The 21730-nt window shown below is 41.0% G+C and overlaps 1 protein-coding gene across 5 annotated transcripts in view; it reads left to right on the plus strand.

The window, feature by feature from the left end:
• Positions 1–21730, plus strand: part of tspan9a (tetraspanin 9a) — a 163175-nt gene that overhangs the window by 92629 nt on the left and 48816 nt on the right. For 3 of the 5 annotated variants that reach the window (XM_040133131.1, XM_040133129.1, XM_040133130.1), the window contains one exon: positions 1779–1858. The exons of 1 other annotated variant lie outside the window; for it this stretch is intronic. In XM_040133131.1, the coding sequence (XP_039989065.1) occupies positions 1796–1858 (63 nt within the window). In that variant the 5' untranslated portion in view covers positions 1779–1795. Of the gene's footprint in view, positions 1–1492; positions 1859–21730 lie in introns of those variants that run through there. One more of the 5 variants, XM_040133128.1, reaches the window with a different exon arrangement.

The following is a 21730-nucleotide window of genomic DNA, read 5'->3' on the forward strand; positions in this document are numbered from 1 at the left end:
GTGTGTTTGTGTATATATGTGTGTATGTCTATTTGTTTATATGTGTGTGTCTATTTGTATATATATGTGTGTCTATTTGTATATATATGTATATGTGTGTGTTTGTGTCTGTGTGTGTGTGTGTGTGTATATATATATGTGTATTTGTATATGTATTTGTGTCTGTATGTATATATAGTATATATGTGTGTATGTATATATACATGTGTGAGTATGTATATAAATACAAGTCACCTGCTGTCAAAGTTAACTACAGTTTATTAATAGTAACATTCATCAATGAAATAACAGAACACAGATTAAAACAGTCTAATAAATTATACTGGTATGTGAGAAATCCCAGGTGTCCTTTTCATTGACCTCCAGTAATACAAAAGACCCTGCCAGCAATTTCACACAATCACTCACACACACCGCAACGCCGCTACACTGCACACAAACCATTCCTTATCTACAATTACCTTGACACTTAATTTTTTTCATTTGTTTGTTTGTTTTATTTTGATGAACTCATCTCTGGCGTCTCAATTTCCCTGACAGTGGAGATGAAATTGCTGAACATGTATAATCAAAGAAAACACAGTGATGGGCTGATTAAAGACACAGGGAGGGGAGAGGAGGAGCTAGGGTCTGGCTGCAGCTGCTGCATTGGCTGTCTGCTGAGCAGCGGGGAGGGGCTGAGGGGGAGAGAGAGAGGGAGAGAGAGAGTTGGGGGAGGAGGGCAGCGCTCTTGTTGGGAGACAGGGAGAATGCCCGTTAGTTGCGTCTGCCGATAATAGCACATCAGCCTGGTATTGGGAGAACAGAGCGCAGGCAGTGCCGAAGACTGAGCCGCTGAGCACAGAATGGTACACTAGAGAAGAAAGGCACACTCAAAAAGACAGAAAGAGATAGAACAAGGAAAGACAGAGTGCATCAGAACACGCTGAGAAGAGGAGGACAGAGAAGGAGCAGAGCAGTTGAAAGAGGAGAGGGCAGTGAGCAGGGGAGAAAAGTTACCAGGTCAGCAATAGAACGTGGAAGTGGAGCAGCTGAGACTCACTGGGGTCTCACTGCCACTGGAGCAGCACGGCACAGCAATAAGCAGCACAGGAGGAGAGTGATATCACATTAGGGGATAGAGGGAGTGCTGTAACTTCTTCGTGGGAAGACAGTCCTGTCATAAGGCGAGGGTAATGCTCCTCACTGGACCCTTCTGCACAGATACTTCAGGACTATCAAAGCAATACAGCAGCAGCAAGCAGAAGACACTTAAGCCTGGCAGAGGTGCTTGAGCAGTGCAGTTCTACTCACTTCTATACTGGAGACTTTCTGATCCAATTTTGCACTTTTAAGTGGATGTAGTTGTGTTTCTGTGAAGCTTTTATCTTTTTATGCTTCAGAGTTTGAAGCAGTGGAGATTTGGAGGGCGAGTTGTTCTGTCCTGTCTTCTCTGAGACTATGGTAGACTGTGCGTCAGGGAGCCCTTCATCAGCAGCTGCAGCCCTAGAGCATGGAGAAGTCCAGCAGTGAGGAGTCAGCCATTCACCGTAGCCCTTCTGTAGATAGCCGTGACTCCGATTTTGCTCAAGCCTCCACGTCTGGCCGCCCGTTTGGTGGCCGTGGGTTTACTGCCGGTGCTTTCTACGGCTCCACGGGGCCACGCAAAAACGCACAGCAGGGGCAGCCTGGAGCAGCAGCTGACGCCAGCACAGGAGACAAGTCCAACAAGCCCAGCTCACCCAAAGGCAGCAAATACGTAGTCTTTTACCTGGATCTATCCTTTGTGTTCCTTTTAGAATTCAAGAAGTGCAACATGGCTAGAGGCTGCCTCTGCTGCTTGAAGTACATGATGTTCGTCTTCAATCTCATCTTCTGGGTAAGTGGCTCATTATTTTGTGTTAATTTTTTGCTCATCATACTTGCTCACATTCATTTAGCTGATGTTTTGATAGGCAATGTAAAGGCACAGTGTGTGTGAAGTTATTTAAAGTGTTAATCAGGAAACATTATGGAAAAGTGATGGTTGTCAGTGCAATCATGCGTTTCTAATTATTACATCAGGGTGTTTATGCCTGTTCCTCTCTCTGCATGTTGCTATTCCTGGATGTCATGACAGAGTCAGTGGCATTGCACCAGGTCTCCTTTTGTATGGAACTAGTGGGGTGGTGGCGGGTTGGATTGTGGTGGGAAGGAGGACATGGGTTCATTAGGGTCACTCATTCAGATGGTTATATGATTTATAGTGAACATGACGTTGAAATGTTGCTTTTGGTATGCAAGTGAAATTGAATATGCCTCCACAGTGCGGTTACATAGATGAGCAACACAATATGCACCAAGGGAATATGAACTGAGGTGGTCAGCCAGACTTGCAAGTGATTCTGGAGGAGACGATCTGATTTGTGTGCTACATTTTATTATTCACTCTTTTAATGAAACGTCTATGCTCTTCGGTACACTACCATGAATTAATACAGAAAATTGTAATAATCACAGTGAAAGGCTACAATTACTGTAATTGTTGTTATTATCTGTGTTTGATGTTGTAATTAAAATCGTAATTGCAGTAATAATAGAATAAAAGAATCCTAGTGTTCTCCATGCCTAATCTAGTCTCAGATTTCACCTACAGAAACCTGGCCAGCGTTTGGTAGGCTCTGATTGCTTCCCATGCATGGGCATTTGTTGTTAAAGTGGGCATCCCTTTAATGTTTACAGAAAGGATTATAGGGCTTATGGGTTATGGGGCCAAGTCTTTTGTGTGGATGCAGCGAAGCGTGAAGCGTAAAAAAACATCCCAACACTCGGGACTCTACCAACCACTGCCCACCATGTCACTGGGTTGTGAGCCCCGCTAACTGGGGCACATTGAAGGCAACAGAATGGGCATTAGCTGGAGTCCAGCTGTGAACCGGCCAGCATTTAAAACACACACACGTACACATGCAGCCGCATAAGGCAAGATCTATCTCTCGTCTGCCTCCATATATGAAAATGGACAGCCCTGCTAGTCGCTGACCTCAGGCTGGAAGCAGGGACGGTCTTTGCTGCTTCAGGGCAATATCTCAATATCATCCACACATCATTACTCAGTCCACAGAGGCAAGGGCAAGAGTGATTGGCAAAGACATTGAAATGGTTCAGGGGCTCTTCTGTGTGCCTCTCCTTGATGTAAATGTTTGTTTAAGGGAATGAAAGGGGCAGAAAAGCTTAGCTGTTGTTAGAATTGTTATTTCAGACATTGACTTACCTTGATGTAAATTCCCGTTTTGAACTTAGTTAGTATATGTAGAGTGCAAGTAAATGCTCAGGCCTTGACATCACTACTGCTTGAATCAGGGATGAAAATTTAAGGCGGTTTCTTTGCATGTTCTCCCTTACTGAAAGCTTTATTTAAACAGATTAATGGGTTATTTTTATTGCACAACCAGTGAAATAGTCAGCAGAGTATGATAGATCAAAGTTTTATTATATTCTACATTAACAGAGTAACACCATTAGTTACCTGTATGTTAGTTCCAGCCAGCTTGGCTCATTTAATAGATCAGAAGCTGCCTCTGTGCACTGCTATGGGTCAACCTTTAGTAGAGGTCGAAAGGTCATATTATTATCCACTATCCTCTTGAGGGGCAGTCATAGGGGATTTGTGTGAAGGAGTTTACTTCCCAGGTTCTCTCCAACCTCAATTTGTGTTTAACCCTTTTACCTGGCATAACCCTGCCACTAATAACCAGCTACTGCACACTACTAATAAGGTCGTGGAAAAGAGGCTTTGGATTTCAAGGCTGGTGGCATCTGATTCATGTGGAGTCTAGCTTGTTGGCCATGGATGTGCATTGCAACAATCCTGGGAGTTTGCAGAGGCTCCCCCTTTAGTGTGAGTTTTGAGGACTCTCTTTGTCATCGTGTGTGTGAACATGTGCATGTGTGTGTGTGTGTGTGTGTGTGTGTGTGTGTGTGTGTGTGTGTGTGTGTGTGTGTGTGTGTGTGTGGGGGCATGGCATAAGTGGCTATGGACTTTCCCCATTGCAGTGTGTCCCATGCTGTGCAATAATTGAATTTTTACTCTGGTAATGTTGAATGAACACCCACCATGCATATTCCCTTTATTCCTGCAGAGTGATGTTCTTGTTTTCTTTCCAGCCCTAGATCATTTTAATAACAGTTTAATCAGTGTCCCATGGGAAGAGCGTGTAGTGATGTGTGGGTTATGATGCAGCATGTGGCTGGTGGGTCTCAGTCCATCAGAATGTGACAGCTTGAGGCTCATTGCAGCGGATTGAGTTTTATGCTGGATTCTTGGGCAGAAGTGTGTCCTGTTGGAGGTTAGGAACTAAAGGATTCCCTCATCGGTGAGGGGTCGGGACGGGTTGCCTGAGCACTCTGACATAGAGGTAGGTAGGTAGGGTGAGAGGCATGTTGTATCCTGACACTCCTGGGACTGCACTGCTCTACGCCTGACACTCCAGGAATCACAAGGTTACTGCAGCTGGTAGGGAGGTTTTCCTCTAAAGCTCGGACATCTCATCTCAAGACTGAAGGGGAATGGTGCACTGCAGTAATCCGACACCAGGTACGACAGGGGTCTCTCCTTTCTTACCGTGCACACATGCACAAGCACACTTGGCTGTACACACACGCACATAAAGTAACAGCCATCCTTGCAAGTACACTCACTATCCCACACCACCCGCACACCATCCGCTCCACAGGGCTTACAGAGGTAACTTGAAGCACAAGGTAAACAGCGGCAGGCACTCCAGGCATCTCCATACATGCGCTCATCCTCAGGCCCCCCAACAGTTGTTCATGACCATCTGGCTCCTGTTTCTTATAAGGGATTAGAAGAATCTGAGCTGTAGGGGGAGTTTCGGGAAGATTAGAGCAGTATTGGATGATGCGGTTAAGGATTGAGTGCATGGCTCCTTCGGACAGCTCTATGCTAAAGCCAACAATCATCAAAGCAAATGGCTTTTGTGCTGTGACAATGTGATACAAAGTGTGTGGTTTAATAGGGAGGGAGATCTGTTATGCTCACACAAAAACACCCACACACTCAGTGATTGTTTGACCAGCCTGATTGATGTTAAATCAGCCTTGGTGTCAGCCTTGTTAGCATATCAGTGTTGGTGTTCTTGCTGGGAGCAATGATTTCAGCCTCTTACTCTGCAGTGTGTCCTCTATTGCAGCCTCCTCTGTTAATCTCTTCCATTCAAGATTCAATTTATTGTCCCCTGCTGTATTTATTTATCTTTCCGAGTGATACTGAAAACCTTTGAAAAGTAGAGCGATCAAAAAAAAAAAAAAGGCCTGCAAACACAACACAAGGATTTATTCTGCCAAATCACAAGCAACATCACACAAAAGTTCATTTTCTTTGTTAGAGATAGGTTGTACAGTTGCTACATGGGCCTATCCCAGCTGTGCCATTATCGTGCCATATCAAAAGCTACAGCCTCATTTGATATTCATTCTTAAAAATTGAAAATTGTCAGCTCAGCAGTTGTGTCCTGCAAGTACAAGAGGGGTGATAGTGTCAAAGCCACTCCTTTGTTAGAAGACAGAAAACCAAATGTGTTTAGCATTCATAAAATCCTATGTTTACTTAGGGGATTGCTGTGGGATTTATAAACCATTTGGTCCAAGGCAGCAAAAGATTAGTTTTTCTATCAATTTAATCGCTCAATTTGACATTTAAAGTTTCAAATGTACCCATGCTCCGATGCTACAAAAAGAAGAGTTATTGACAGACTTGAGGTCGTTTGTAAGAAGTGTGTGTATGACTGTATTTGAACACCTCTGTCTGATTGAATGGAATTCCATAAAGCATTTCACACAAACCTGTTCCTTTCCTGGGATTTTGATCTAAGGTGCTGAAGCAATTTGCCTGTTTCTCATTTCCTTATCGGCACATAAAAAGTTCAGCCCATTTTTATGGCTCAAGTGAATGTGTATTGTAACAAACTTTCCTTTTTACTTCTCCTTCTTCTTTTTCCTCTTCTACTTCTTTCTCACAAGAGGCAAATCTGAACTTCATCAGTCACTGCCAGGTGGAACAAGGACTGGGGCACAGTAAAATAGAGGAAGATTGAGCGTGCTCTGCGAGATGATGAAACAAGCTGTATGTGCTGTGCTGCCACATGCATTTAATTCCGTCAATTCACCATGAAAGGCCAGCTCCTGAACTGGCTTTGAGTTTGAAATGGCAGAATGCAGCATCAACCTCAGCCAGTCTATTGACCTTAATTTTAATTAAGTGGATTTACTCATTATCAAGACATGCATGGGTGCACCTCAGCTGGTCAATAATCAGTCTCAGATAATATGTCTATAGAATCATCCATATCCATATCAAGTATTTAAACTGTATAATACGCTCACATTTCATCAAATATACAGTGTGTTATTGTAGTGTAATATACAGAGTGTTTTGCCCGAGAGCTGGTCTAATTTTTCTATAACATTTACATAGAGAAAATCACTATATTTATATGCATTTTAATCATTTGAAGTCTTGTAATTATCATCCCCTATAGATCGCTCGGCCTTGATTCAGATTGGCTGACCTGCTTGGTAAAATATATCTATGTGCCTGCCTTTGTCCAGCGGATCGTCTCGGGAGATTACTCTAAGTTACACAGCTCTCTGCTGCTGCTTCGATTTCCCTGCCGTGTTCTGTAGTGCCGCTGAGCTCATTAGCTCATGTTGCAGATCAACTGGAACATGGAGCTGCTGTGTTTTCACTCTTGGGGGCTGCAGGTAATAGAGCAGTAGATTGGAGGTGGGTTTTTCGCTTGGACTCAGGAGGGAGCCGGTGCTTTTGCTGGGGAATTAAGTCTTCCGCCCATCATTCATCAATCTTTGAATGGGATGGACTTAGGATTTGATGAGTTGTAGTTTGGTTGGTGATTATGACACACACAAGAAGCAGACAGCTGCAATGTTTTACTTCACTGATGTAATAACTTAGTAAGGCAGAGATTAAATAACCTCCCTCACAAAATAACCATAGAAGTCCTAAGTTATTACTAGTCACATAAACCCCTTTGGAGAATTTAGAACTGAAGTTTGAAGTTTGCTGCTCTGTATAGAAAACAGGGCTACAGGTGCAGTTTTAACCCAGTTGCTACAGTGTCAGCTGTGTGGCACTGACTTGTAGAGACAGATGGACATCCTGCAAACAAATGAAAAAACAATAGCTGCTAGGTAGAGGAATTACAGTACATAGAATACCTCATTCTTTGGTATGTGTCATTCATTCTCTTTTTTTCTCCCTCATTCACATTACACACTACTGTCCGTTTCTTTAAATGCAGGAGGTGCAGGTGGAGCATATGGATGCCTGCATCTACTGTGTCATTCACACCTGTAAATCTCCTTGGTGTCATATGAGAAAACACATTCACAGAGGCAAAATTTGTCATCATTACCTTGTTAGTTCATAAACCTCATCCAAAATGGCTATACAGTTCCTTATTCATAAGAGTAATCATCTTCTCTTTGCTCCAGTGCGTGAAACACAGAGATCTTGCTTTTCTAAATATAGGCCAGAGGAGTTCAGAGTAGAGAGGATGGGAGAACGAGGGGAAATGATGAGTGTCATTAGTTTTGCATACATGAGCCGAATCTTTTGTAATGACTATCTGCTAAATCATGCACCTCAGGCGACAGGAAAGGCAGCATCAGTGTTGGGTGGTCAATAATGTGCTCATATTGCTGAACTGAAAAACAGTAAATATACTAATAGATCATGTTTTTGGGGTATCGATCTAAAAAGTCTTATCTTAAGTTTTTGTATGTTTGAAAACAGTTCAAGCAAGGCACCCATTCAGAGGGTGTTTGAAAATATATCCACAAAAACAAGCTTTTCTGTGCAGCTTCACAGCTGAGGACGATTTCAAATTTCATAAAGGAATTCAATTTTGTGCAAAGTGATTGGTATTATCAAGCAAACTGTGGTACAAAAACATAGTAGTCTGGCAGAAAATGAGTGCAATTATTCTAGTGTTTAGGCTGCCTTTGAACATACACATATCATGTAGTGACAGTTTATAGCGACTGTGGATTTTTTAGGGATTCAGTACAGTTGCAAGCCAATATAGCAGACACACTATGATTCTGGCCAGCTCAAGCTTTTGAAGTTCTGTTCTAGTGTCTCACTGTGTCAAATATCTCTGAATGTGCATTACTTTCATACTGCTTTGTTAACTTTTGTTAGCTTTTCTGCAGGTATGCAGAAAAATCTCCAGCTTATTTTAGTTTGTGGTCAACAGAATAATTTATTTAATTTTGGTGTAGCAGAACATGTTAGAGCTTTCACTCGATCAATGTGCAGATGAAAAAAATGTTTCCAGTGCTACGTTGTCTTCTCGTGCTGCAGGAGTGTCTCTAAACTACTGTGGTATCTATCCTCACCTTCTATTTTCAGCCCCAGAAGACCAATCAATGCTAATGTTCACCTAAGCAGTGAATTAATGTAGAATGTTAGAACATCTTGCTAGCTAGATTTTTTCTGACACCTACAGGCAAATTATAGTGAAATCAATGTTTCACAGTGAGTCTCCACGTCCAGCTCTGCTGTGGAGGAGGATCATTTTCTTGGCCTTCTGAGAGCTAACAAATTTCCTTTTAGATTGCCCTGCTCATGTTTGATTAACAGAATATGGGATTAAAATGTACATGACCTAACTGTAAGTGCATAAACTGTGAACAATATAGTTTTAGCAGAGCACAGGTTTTGATTTCTTGGTGAAACAATCATGTGAAAAGACAGTTTGCTTTGAAATACTAGAAGACTTATCAGTTCAGTCCATCAGAAGATAATCTTTAATGTCATAGGTCCAGCTCCCTAACCTCTCCAGAGGTTATCAGCTGACTGACTCTAAGACCTATTTCCCCAGGGCTGCTACCTCAATTGATTCAATTGGGCCTAAATCCTTTCCCACCATGAACCCTACTCAAACAACCCACATAGTATCCCTGAGAGCTTCTTTCCACTCTCTGTCTCCACTTTCAGTCTCTAAACAACATTTACAGACCCAGGACACACTGGGCAACCGTGCCACAATACATTGAAAATGCGAGTAGTAGATTGACTTTGAATCCGTGTATTTTAAATGTGTAATTTTGAATTTGGGTCAGGGACTCGGGCATTCACTCTCTTAATGAAAATAAGCCCATGACACATCTCCAGCAGGGTCCAACACGCAATTAGGCATACACACATCCATGTTGTTAGCCATGAAAAATAAGAGACTTAAGATTTATTCCTTAAACACTACAGCATACTATTGATTTATTTAGCTGAACTGCAGCAGATTACTGCTGCATTATAACTCAGCTATAAAAACATACTGTAGCTTTCTAGCTGGAAAAGCATGAATACACACCCTGACTGCAAGCGCCTGACATGTTTTTATGGGTATTTTTTAATGGGGCAATTTCATGTAGTATATGCAATATAATGTACAATTCAGACCATCAGCCAATGTATTACACTGTGATTTGAAATGGATTCCTGTCTTGTTTTCAGAGTGAAACCCAGATCTTCATCAGAGCAGGTTGTTTCAGTGCTCTCGTTATGTCTGATCCAATTGAGCTTGACTCTTATTTGATGTGAATGAGGTGTGCTCACAACCAGCTGTGATGTTCTCCCTGAAGAGGAAAGTGCAGTAACTAGTCAAGATCCTTCACTGCTACAGTGGCATCATAGCTTTCTGGTTGACAGTCTGTGTAAACCTAATAGGGATTATTGCCATTCTTCCTGCATGCAGCTTCATCCTCTCCCTTTTTTACATTGGAGTTTTAAACTGTCCCCTTGACTTTGCCCGAGTCTTATCACACAACAAAAGCAAATGGTTCTGCTTGTTTATTTTACACCAATTTGCAGTTACCAGTCGTATTCCCACACATGAAAGAGCATTTGCTTTGTGTATTTGTTCTGTTTCAGAAGATATCAGTGTTTTATGTGTCCGGAAATTGGAAATCTAAAGCAGTCTGGTTGCCTGCAGCATGCAAAGTCTTATATAAAACGGAAGCATATAAAACCAGCCTCGTTCCATCACTTTGGTATCTGGGGCACAGAGGGATGTATCACATCTTACTTTCCAGAGAGGACTTGGCAGTTTTATTACATACTAGAAATGCAAGAGCCATATTGTAAAGTTGTCAGTAATTGCAGATATTTACCTGAAATGATGAATGATGAGGTGAGGCGTGTTAACGTTTATGCAACAAATTCCCTCTGTCACAAAATATGAGTCATTTAAATAATGCAGCGAACAAAAAACAGCAACTGTTTGCCTTGAGCACACGTCTATTAATTTTTACATCATCCAATTAAATTAATAAAAGACATTTCAAACAAATTAATGTATTATCTGCTGTTATCTATGTATACCATTTTAAAACCAGGCCATAATTTCTGTTTTAATCGAATGCATTTAACTTTTTTTTTTTTAACTAAAAGTAAAAAAAAATTCTGTACATTGTTTATGTACACATTTTTGCCCATTTGTTATTGTAGGGAATATTTAATTGAAGATCAAATAAAGCGAGAAATTTGTGTAGAGACCCCATCACTCAACATGTGTTGTTTGCGGTCCCTGTCAGTAGTCATTATTTCTGCACAGATGTCTCAATTTCTCCTTTTAAGCCACCCAGGCTTCAGTGATGGTTAACTTGGGATGGTGTTGGAATACAAAAGAGTGAGTCTGAGTGGACCAAGGTAAGGGAAAGGAGTCTAATTTGCGAAGTCAATTATGGGTTCATCGGACACACTCAGTAAATGATCTCATTCATTCATAGTGAGCCAGAGTAATTATTAACAGACCTTTTGTATGTGTATGCACTCATCAGTGCAGGTTAGTGAGACAAATCCCCATCACTGTGTTTTATCCATTAATAATATCAGCTAAGGACACAGGAGTGTGTTTGGGGTCAGCCCATTAATGCCCCTTCCATTTCACACAAATTTCAACTGTTTCAGGGTTGGCTTGTCATCATTTTAGATCTCCATCATGACAGCATTTTGAGTTTGTTCACACTGGTTGCATGGTTGTTCTTGAGCACAGCTCACAAGTGAACTGGGACAGATGGGTCTGGCCAGATTTTTCTCCTCAGTCCCCTTCTGAGAGGACAGACTGGCAGATCCAAAATGCTGTCCTTCTCCTGGGTGGTAGGAAGTGAAGCGTGAAGGCAGAAACGGAGGATGGAACCTCTTCCCAAGAGCAAGAGAGGTGAACACTTCAATGTTTGATGACAGCCCTCAAAAGGCGAGTCACCCTCACTCTCAGATCCTACTATCGCTTTCTCTCTCCCTGGCATCAACATCCGGTCATTTTTGTTTTTCCTCCTGGGGAAAAAACTTCAAAATCATTTGGTCTATTTCAGGAAGAAGAAATCAATTCAGCTTAAAGATGTAGTAAGGGATTCTGGAGAAAGACCGTTGATATTTGAATTCAACACCAAAAAAAAATACACCCCTCCCGTCAGGGTTCCTTCAGAAGCTCCACCCCTCAAGTTCATGGCTGCACTTTGCCAAGCCAACGACACAATGGCAGACTCCAGAGCATCTTATATATGGCATGGAAGGGGATACTATTTCTCATAGCTGAAGCAAAAAAAAAAACTGTATAATATAAAACTTGACATGCACACAATCGCAGCATCCAAAACATAACGGAGTAAAAACTAGCAAGATTTAGATGTTTAGATTGTTTTTACAAAACTACAGGGACAGAATAGAGGACAGTAGGTTTGTAGCAAAGTTAACAAGGAAGATAAAGTTACCTGGCATAGCATTTCAAATTGTACTTCAATCCAAATATTCCCAATGTGCTAGCAAACTTGTGTGTTTAGGTCTTTGTGGCTATCAAATACTTTGCACGTTTACGGACGAATACCATGATATAGAGCAAACAACGAGACAGCAAACTGTGGTTACAGGCATTGCTCCAAAGCTAACATGCAGAGGATGAGACGGTTTCCCAGAGCCAGCACACCAACTGCAGCAATATTTACAACTCTCCTGCTACTATAGCTAACATCATGCCAACATATCTTGGCCTACTATAACCATGAAGAAATGTTCACTGAATTTAACAAAAAGTGCATTGGATTAAAATCACTTATTCAACCTTTAACCGATGGAAACAGTTATTGAAATATTTAAGCAAAACAACAAAAAAGAGAATAGCGTGGATTTACTCTGTGTTCTCCTGACGTGTCACTTAACTTGCTTTTCAGGTAGGCGACATGTCTGTGTTTGATGAATTACCACTTATTACCCCATAATTTGCTGAGCACCATTAATTATGTGTCTTCATCAGGTAAAAGGTCACACTTGATTAAATAGCAGCTTCACAGTAATTCTTTTATGAAGAAGGAGCATTGTTGCATTGACCTCTATTTATCAGTTGCACCCCTGACACCATGCAAAAAACTCTGTTGGGTGTGGTCAGGCTACATCTGTACTTCATGCATACTGTACATCCAGAGGCCTAAAACTAAGACCCAGACCTAGCCCGTGGCTGAACCCTTCCAACCAAACCCACCTGACACTACCGAATTAGAGATCCAAACCCAAATCTCAAGACCCATATTTTTTATATTCTTCAAAGACAAAGTTATGTGATTGCTTTGGAAGGACTTTCTCACAAATAAAAAATAACTATTCTTTTAATAGACCAGCACAGAGTATGGCATGGCAGCCCACAAGCACAAAATATGTATCACTTGCGATATGTGGCAATTCACGTATTGCAGTCAACTACCAGCATGTAACACCGTAACATCTTAAAATATTAGATTATCTGCCTTTTTGGTTATAGATCAAGTTCACCTTTTCCTTATATTGGCCAGATAATCATGGCTGGTAAACTCAACACGTCTTTCCTAGCTGAACTTGAAAACAGTCCAAACAGATATAATCCAGAACAGGACCTTGTTGAGGCATTATCGCGATTGCTAAGAGGAGTTGTGGAGGAAGGTTGGAGGTTTTTGTCTGTTGTCACAACAAGGTCATAGAGTTTCCACAATGCAATGGCCTTACCCAAATCATTGGGGATTTAAAGAATTCATCTTTTGCAAGTTTTTGCTTCATTTCATCCATCACTGATCACTAGCTGGCTAGGCTAATGCATCGCATCAGCTATGCTCTTTGTCTCTTCCCGCTTTCCAATGTGCGCTGCTTGCAAGACATGAACTCTACTTCATACAGTGTGGACAGAGATTGCTGTGACTGCTAACTGCCAGTGCAAACAGAATTTTCAGCCTGTGCGTAGTTACTCTTTAACCACACATATAATTTCAGGAGTAATTGGCATTAGTGAATTACCTGGCCATACTACACAGCTGTACACAGTAATGCTTATAATTTAGTACAAATAAATAAATAAATAGACAGAGAGACAGATAAGTAAGCATTAGATGAAAAGATGAAGAGTGGAGGCAGGTGTATGAAGAGAGCAGCAGTTAGACAGTAGAATTAAACTGACTAAATAAGTAAGTTGCTTTTTCCTTTTGACAGCTCTGAACTCCCTAGCCTGATTAGCTGTGCTAAGCACATACAGCAGAGTTTAGGTACATTTTCTGAATAATTCATCTGTAAGGCATGGGCTTTAAAATTCTGTAACCCTGTGCTGGGTTTTATTAGAAATAATGGAACTAACAGACCTTCTTCATTTATTCATTCATTCATTCCCTTTATGTGTACATAAAAAAATAAATGTACATGTTCATGTACAGGCAGAGTGTGCCTGCGAATATTCTTCAGTAGACAGTGTCCATTCACATACTGTAGCAATATTAAGTTATGACAGTGCAGGATGTAGCATAACCTGCTTTTTGTGTGAGCAGCAGAATCAAACAACAGTGGTTTCAGATCTCATGCACTGGACATGAGTCTAATTGAGTTGCATATGCAGATTATGATGATGACGAAATATCCGTGTGATAGAGACAAGGACAGTGGCAGCTCTTATCTCAGCATGAAGGCTGACGTGTCTGTTTTTCGGCGTCTGTCAGTATTATTGAGAGCCCAGTAATTGGCACATAAAAGCACGTCTCTGTTTGCTTCAGTTGGAAAGCATTCCGCCATCTTCAAAAGCCCTCATCCCCACAGTTCATTTTTCATTGAAGTGCTTACCTTGCAAAAGAGATGTGAGGGGAAAAAATATTGTCCCGAAGCATGTTCTCACTCTGTCTTTAATTCTTTTAAAGTCTGTTGGAGAGGTGAAGGGATTTCTCTGTAGTTTTGCCATTTTATATTCAAAATTGTCTGGCAGGGTTCCTGAGTCTTGCTCCATCATAGACACCTGTGACAGGTGAAAACAACAAGTAAATAATTACACGATTGAGGACAGATTCTGCCTAAATAAGCAGAATTTTAATTAGGATGAGTCACAAGAGGGCTGTGGCCATCATTATAGTGAAAAATCCTCCTCAGAAGCCATCACATTTCATGCTGGCCTACATTAGAATGGCTTTATTAGCCTGGTTTAGCCACTGATCCAATAACACCTTAAAATGCACTCTGGCTGAGGAATCTGTCTGTTTTTCATGTTAACTGTGGGGGGAGGTCAGCTTTATTGCCCATAGAATTCCTCCATGATAAGCAGTTTCCATTTTCATCTGTGAGAAAAGAATACCTTAATTCGAAGACACATTTATTTGCAGAGGATCTGCTCTGGTAAGAAAGGAAAACAAAACATCAGTATGCTTCAAAACAGTTTCACTCTGCATCAGTGCTGGTTACAGGGAGATGGAGAGTGCAGCTGCAGCAGTATAGAACCTCAATATATCAGAGTCCATCTCGGATGGTGGCTGTTGTGTCCATTGAGATTCACAGTGCTTCTGCTGGCAAGGCATTGCAGGAGAGTATAAGCGCAGTTTGCTGTCAACAATTTTGTGTTTCTGCATTATGCATCCAGTGTACTGAGAAGGCAGCCAAGGTCAGGGAAGTGTAGCCCATGTATATTCATAGCCATCGCTTGGAATTCATGTACATTTAGATGCTGCATTTGCCGTTTTTACTTCCCAACATGAAAAGAAGTTCCCGGGTTAATGGCTTTGCTTTGTTACTGCTTGTCACTGACAGATCTAACAGACTGACTGTGCATGTAACCATTTATTATAGTCATTCTGATTATACATCTCAGCTGGTTCGCTGATCTCCCATTGTTCTTTTTAGTGCGTGATTGACAGTGCAGCACGCCAAACAAAAGCTTCTTTCAGAGAAGATGTGTGATAGGTGAAAGTTGAAAAAGTGGGATCCCTTTTCATGGTGCAGTGCGTTTTTTCACACAATTTAGACCTTTGTCTTGACCTCACCAGTAATGTGACCTATACTCTATTGGCACAGAGGACATAAAGCGGTCACAGCTCAGAGACGTAGAGAAATGGAACTCGGTTTTCTCCTAACAGTAAGGAGCAGCGTGGATAATCTGGGTGACCGGCGTTTTAAAAAAATGGTCAGACCGAGCCATGTTTTAGTCTGCTGTGTAAAACCACTTGTCAGGGTTTTGAATTTTTTACAACATGGTATCAAGTTGGGATTTTTCAAGGAAATGTAGACATTATTGAGTTGCTCTTTTCTTTCTTAATAGTTCTTAATAGTTCTTCTTCTTCTTACTAATTAATTTGCTGTTAGTGCAAATAGTTGACATCCTGCTATTCTTTTGGGGAGTGCTCCAACTAATAGTGTTAAAAGATGGCAAGAATAGTGGGGGCTCTGGAAGAGAATTAGTATCACATTGATTATACAGTCAGGTCAAAACTAACAGACAAGGTAATGTGAGGTGAGGTAAGATGAGATGAGAGTCGAGGTAAGGTGAGCTGACATAATTTGATTGGAATAAGGACGTCGAAATTTTACATGTGATCTCATCAAGGCATTTCATTTTCCCAACTAGAGATCGATGTTGAACTCTATCACCTCTATCTAGACCCACGAGGTCTTCCTGTTTCTGGCAAACTAGTGGCTACAAAATAGAGAGCCCGAGTTGTGGCATCTATAACCGCACACTGGCTGGGCTATTTTTTACGATGCCATAAACACTAACTCATTATACTGCAGATACCCAGTCACATATTGGTTGTCCACTGCACACAGGGAGTAACTCAAGCAGCTCAAGAACAAACAAAGGGCTTCCATCAGAAGCCGTACTAATAATACCCTCTTCTCATGTTTTTCTGGTATTAACTAATAGAAATGGAAAGAAACCAGAGAGTCTAAACTGATACATGCTTTCAGGAAATGTTTTTAGATGTAATGGGAAACTACACTGTTCAACATTTCACATACTCACAAGACAGAAATATTGCCACGGAAGCAGCTAGTATAATCAGCAGACCTCAATTTGAAATGGCCTCTGGACACAGCGATAAGTCATGACGGCATGGATCAGCTTTAGCTCTATCCTCTGCCTCATTTGTTCCTGTCTAAACGAGATAGGCCTGCTATCTATTGGCAGCTGTCCTGCGGTGACACAGTGACAATACGACAGGCTCTTTAGAAGCCTCACCTGTGTGGTAAATGTGCAGTGTAGCAGACTTGTCACTCCACCATTATCCATCCTAACTCCCAGAATGTAGGAAAATTAGAGGACAAAAAAGACAGGAGATGGGTATGCTACAGACATGTCAAGACAGCGGGGAGCTACGGAGCGAATTAACTGAGCAGACACCTCTGATGTTGTTAACGTGCTGACAGGCCGACAGGCAGATTAGTCTCTCTCTTGAAAATGTCCATGTCTCTTTGGCACTTGCAGGGGAAGTGCGTAAGATGGAGCCGAATGTACATTGGTGCTGCCTTTCAGCGAGGAGTGCTCTCTAAATGCGCATTGTATCTGGATCCATCTGAGATGGCCTACTTGAGAGACGCCATGCACAGCACTTTTTTAAATTTGTGTGTAATCTTCAGACACTCCTTGGTAAACAGGCCCACTCCAAGGAAGGTTATTTGCATGCTAAAGCAGAAGAAAAGGAGGAGTAAGGAGGGAGGAGCGAAACACCTGTTGTAACAGTGGCTGGTGGATGTCTATGATGTGCTTTGATTTATGGAGGAAAGCAGTCTGGCTCAGTCTCTCCGTGCTCCTCCTGAGATTTTAGTGCTTTTCATCGACTTTCAAAGGACTTTTTACCGTTTCCTTTCTTTCATATTGGCTGGGTGTAGTGAGAGCAACAAAGCACAGATAAAGCTGAGCAATTAAGGAGTCCAGGTATAACTAAGACAAAGTGTGCACATTCAATGAATCTGTACTTTCCACTGACTTCACACCATTTTACTATATTGTCAGTCTGCCAGTTCCGTCCTCATTTTTCCAAACCATTAGGCAGAGCTTTGCATATTGCCGAAACCTTTCAGGAACTCTACAGGTGAAAACTCAGTCTCTTAAAGTGTCATGTCACGATGAGAACATCTGAACTAAAGGCTACCTTTACACTACGCTATAGTTTTCTTGTAAAGGTTAAGCTTTGCTGTAGACTTCAAAGCTTGTAAAAGCCACTTTGTAGCTGTGGCACAAAGTAGATTGTTTCTTAATTTGTCAAATTCTGCTGGAGGTTGATGGGTGAGTATTAATAGCACGGAGAGCAAACTGATATTTTCTGTGCTTGCCTGCGTGCAGCAGCCTAGGTTATCAGCTCCAGTGGCCGGACACTAGCAGAACCGGACTCAGCAGTAGTGTCAAATCTTCTGATAGTATCCACATCTCTTCTCAGTCTTCTCACCGCAGGCTGTTCCATTACACTGGAAATCAAGAGTGAGAGAGGGTTGAGGGCAGTCAAATAAACAATTTTAGGTGGTGGATTTCATTATGTGTAGACTGAAGAGAATGGGTTGCTGAGAGAATTGTTTCCTCAACTAACTGCTGCCTGCGGCTGCAGATGGGATCTTTTTGTTTCCCAACTGCAGTAATTAGCAAGTAGGAGAACGTTCTTTGCCATCAGGGAACCTCTGCTATATTCGTGCACTTCTAACTTAACTTCCTCTGCTCAGTAGGCCTGCTGTTCCAAGACCAAGGATTAAGCTAAGCAAAATATTTGTTAGTTTACATGTGCTGTATTTGTCATCCCTCCTCTTCTTGTTATTTCGACAGTCTCTGGATCAGCACTCCCTCGCCACCACAGCTCTTCCTCAGTGTGTTTGTTTGCATCGTGATTCCTTTGTTGTAAAACAATGTAACAATCTAACGATGTTCTGTGAGTGAGACATCAGACCGTACCTTGGAAGTTTTCAGATGCCTGATTCTAAATAAGTGTGAAAATTTCAGTGCTTTATCAAGGAGACAGATGTGGAAGATCACAAACACGTTCCTATACTGCATGCACACACACACACACACGCGCGCGCACACACACACACACACACACACACACACACACACACACACACACACACACACACACACACACACACACACATTTTATACCCTAAAGGCTTAGTGAAGGTAGCGAAAATAGCCTCTTTTTTTCTTCCGTTCTGAAGCTCATCTCATACTATAGAAATGCAATTTTCAAATAGCCACAGCTTCCTTAAGAGAGATGTTTGAACTAAGAACATCTATCTAAATGCTAATTTTATCCATGCATTTTGTCGCAACTGTATATTTTCCTAACGACCTAATCAATCATCTCAAAAATCAGTAAATTTAGGTGCATAATTAATCAAGCAAAAAAATCTTAAATGTGGATTACTGCATCAAACCATAAGCACCTACACAGTTTAGTCAGCGGAACAAATGTTGGAAATCCTCTTTATTTTGATTGAATGGCAATGTTGGTTTGAGAGATGATCCATCCTTTTGGTCCACTCTGAAATATCTCAATGTCTCAAGTATTGGATGGATTGCTAGGAAATTCTATATATAAATTCTTGGTGATGAAGAGGATGAATCCTGTTGACTTTGGTGATCCCCCAGCTTTTCTTCCCCCGCCACTAATGAGACTGACATACTGTAAGTAGATAAGACTGGGGTATTTCAACAACTACTGAATGGACTGTCATGAATTTTTGCACACACATTTATGTCCCCCTCAGGATCAATCGTAATAAATTTGGTGATCCTCTGACTTTTCATCAAGGGCCACCGTCACGTCACAATTCTTATTTGTTGGGTATGACTAAATACCTGCAAAACTAATGACATTTTTGACATTCTTTTTTACTGTTTCCTGAGGTTTTATAGACCAAACTATTAATCAACAAATTGAGGAAATAATAAGCAGATATATAGAAATAATAATGAAAATAATCATCAGTTGCACTTCTAGCCCTAAGTTCAACAATGTAGAACCATAATCAGTTTCAACATACCCTTTTTCCCAAGATTTTGCACCACATTTAATCAAAAATTCTGCATTATATATAGTAGGCAATGTTGGGTTAAAAACTATGAATCCAAAAGCACTGTATCATCCTGCTTTTGACTGGAGATCCAGCCAAGTCCCAGGCCAGCCACATGAAGCACAGGTTAAACTGTGTTTCTGAATGGAATATGAGAATGATAGTTACTGTAGTGAAGCAGCTTGCACTGGATGATGATCTGTCCCTGTATGGAGAGAGTGGAGGGTGGAGTAGACTGGAGAAGAGACAGGTGTTTACAGTATAAATGTGGAGGGGAAGCAAAAGAGCTGTGCGAGCAGCCTTAGGCAAATGGTGTTTACAGCAGGCTCCCTCTCGGTCAAATATATTACCAATCATTGTTATGCTTTGTATATCTCCGTATTTCTCTCTGATGTGCACCACATTAAACTGATCTGCTGATCTTGTCGTGATGGAGTACAGATAACCTGGTCTGGATTAGAGTCTGGTTGAAAATTGACAAACATCAGCATCGTATTTGTTACAATTATTATTATTATCATTACCTCTGGGTGACTTCTTCCACTCACATTTGTTAGTCAGATTCTAGCTGAGCGATTGCACATAATGGATGGAAGAAGTATTAATTTGAAATAGCGGCATCCCTGCTTTCACCAAGAGCAAAATTGGGAACTGATGTTATTTTGAAATTAATTTCACAGCAAAAACATGTGTTCCCCTTTTATGTTGATTTACACCTCTTTTCAACAGACACACCCTCATGTGGTTTTCACATGAGAACATTCTTTAACTGGATTACACATATACTAAAAAGAGATTAATCCTGATTCATTTAAAATGTTTTTAAACATCTATTTGCTGTTCAACCTTGCATATCTGGTTTCATTTTCTCATTTGGTGGTATATTTTTCATATTCAGTAAATATTTAACCTGTCAAAGATGACAAAAGTTTGCAGTGAGATATCTGCAGCTACAAATGTGTTGAATAGGGCTTTATAAAATTTTCTACAAACATCAGTATTAAACATCATATTTTTGGTGTAAGTTTTTCCGAATCAAAGAGAGAATTGTTTTTTGTTTTTTTTGCTCTAATATTTACCGATCATAAAAGAAGAATTTTTTCCAATACGCAGATACATTTACCAGTTTCTTCACTGATGGTAGCCTTGAGAAATCATAATATTGCACATCCAAAAGAGGTGTTATGTTATGCAAGACCGGTTTCCACCAATGCCAACATTAAAGCAATAGTTTGACTTTGTGGGAAATACGGTTATGCACTTGCTGGCCGAGAGCTAGTTGAGAAGATTGATACCACCCATGTCCAAACAATTTATATGAAGCCTCCGACAGGAGCTGGTTAGCTTGGCTGAGCATAAAGCCTGAAAAGACAGGGAAACCGTCAGTCTGCTGCTGTCCTAATGTAACAAAATCACTCACTAATTAACACGTTGTTATAAAACGACAAACCCACCCAGGTCAAGAAAACAGAGGACGTTGACACAGGAGACCACTTCTCGTTTCCCATTTCAAACAGACAGTCAATGTTTCTTTTACCCATGACCGTTCCACAACCTTAACTGCATGTTATTATTGTAACCATGATGACAAAGGTCCGGTAAACCTGCTGCCAGTAGGGACACTAATTCATGAAACCCTCAAATGGGTTGTATCAGAGCAGAGTTTAGGGACAAATTGCCTATATGGTTTTTTAGGTTGGCAGTCGCTGCGATTTTCTCATCAAACTCTCAGCCAGAAAGCAATTAAGCGTATTAACACTGCTTTAACACTACTGCTGTAGCTCTTGCACATCAAAAATTGCACATCTAAATGTTAGGCTGTATGTATTTGTGAAAACTGAATTATACTTTTCATCCTGTGGTTTCAATACCTAAGAAAATGTCTTTCACTAAACTGTAATTCAAATTTCAGTGGCTTGTTTTCCATGGTAGGTCTTATGAAATGTAATCTGAAATCTTGTCAGAAGAGGCTTTAAATTGTTAACCCTCCTGCAGCGAGTAAACTTTACTTCTGTCTAATAAACACTATTCCAGTGTATTCAGCAGGTCTGACGTTCATGCCCATTACTCAAGCATTTGACCAAGGGCATTCAGGGAAATGATGAAATCATTAAAGTAAAAGCACAAAGACAAAAAAGACTGGGGAAAATGGTTGTGCCAAAATAGTAGATTGCAGCCTTTTATCGGAAAAAAAAACTTGCATTATACACACAGAATGATGACAACAGATAATGTAGGAGAAAAGATTTTTCCTTTAAGCCCCAATTCATGGAAGGCCAGAAAGCAATGCAAACCAGCTAATGAGCAGCTATTTTGTAGTTCAACTCCCCGCTCCAAGAGGGTGACATAAAAGGTGACCTATTATTTACAGGTATCCTGTAGCATAGACTACCCAATTTTTAG

This window comes from Xiphias gladius, chromosome 8 (genome assembly GCF_016859285.1).
Source record: "Xiphias gladius isolate SHS-SW01 ecotype Sanya breed wild chromosome 8, ASM1685928v1, whole genome shotgun sequence".
NCBI lineage: Eukaryota > Metazoa > Chordata > Actinopteri > Istiophoriformes > Xiphiidae > Xiphias > Xiphias gladius.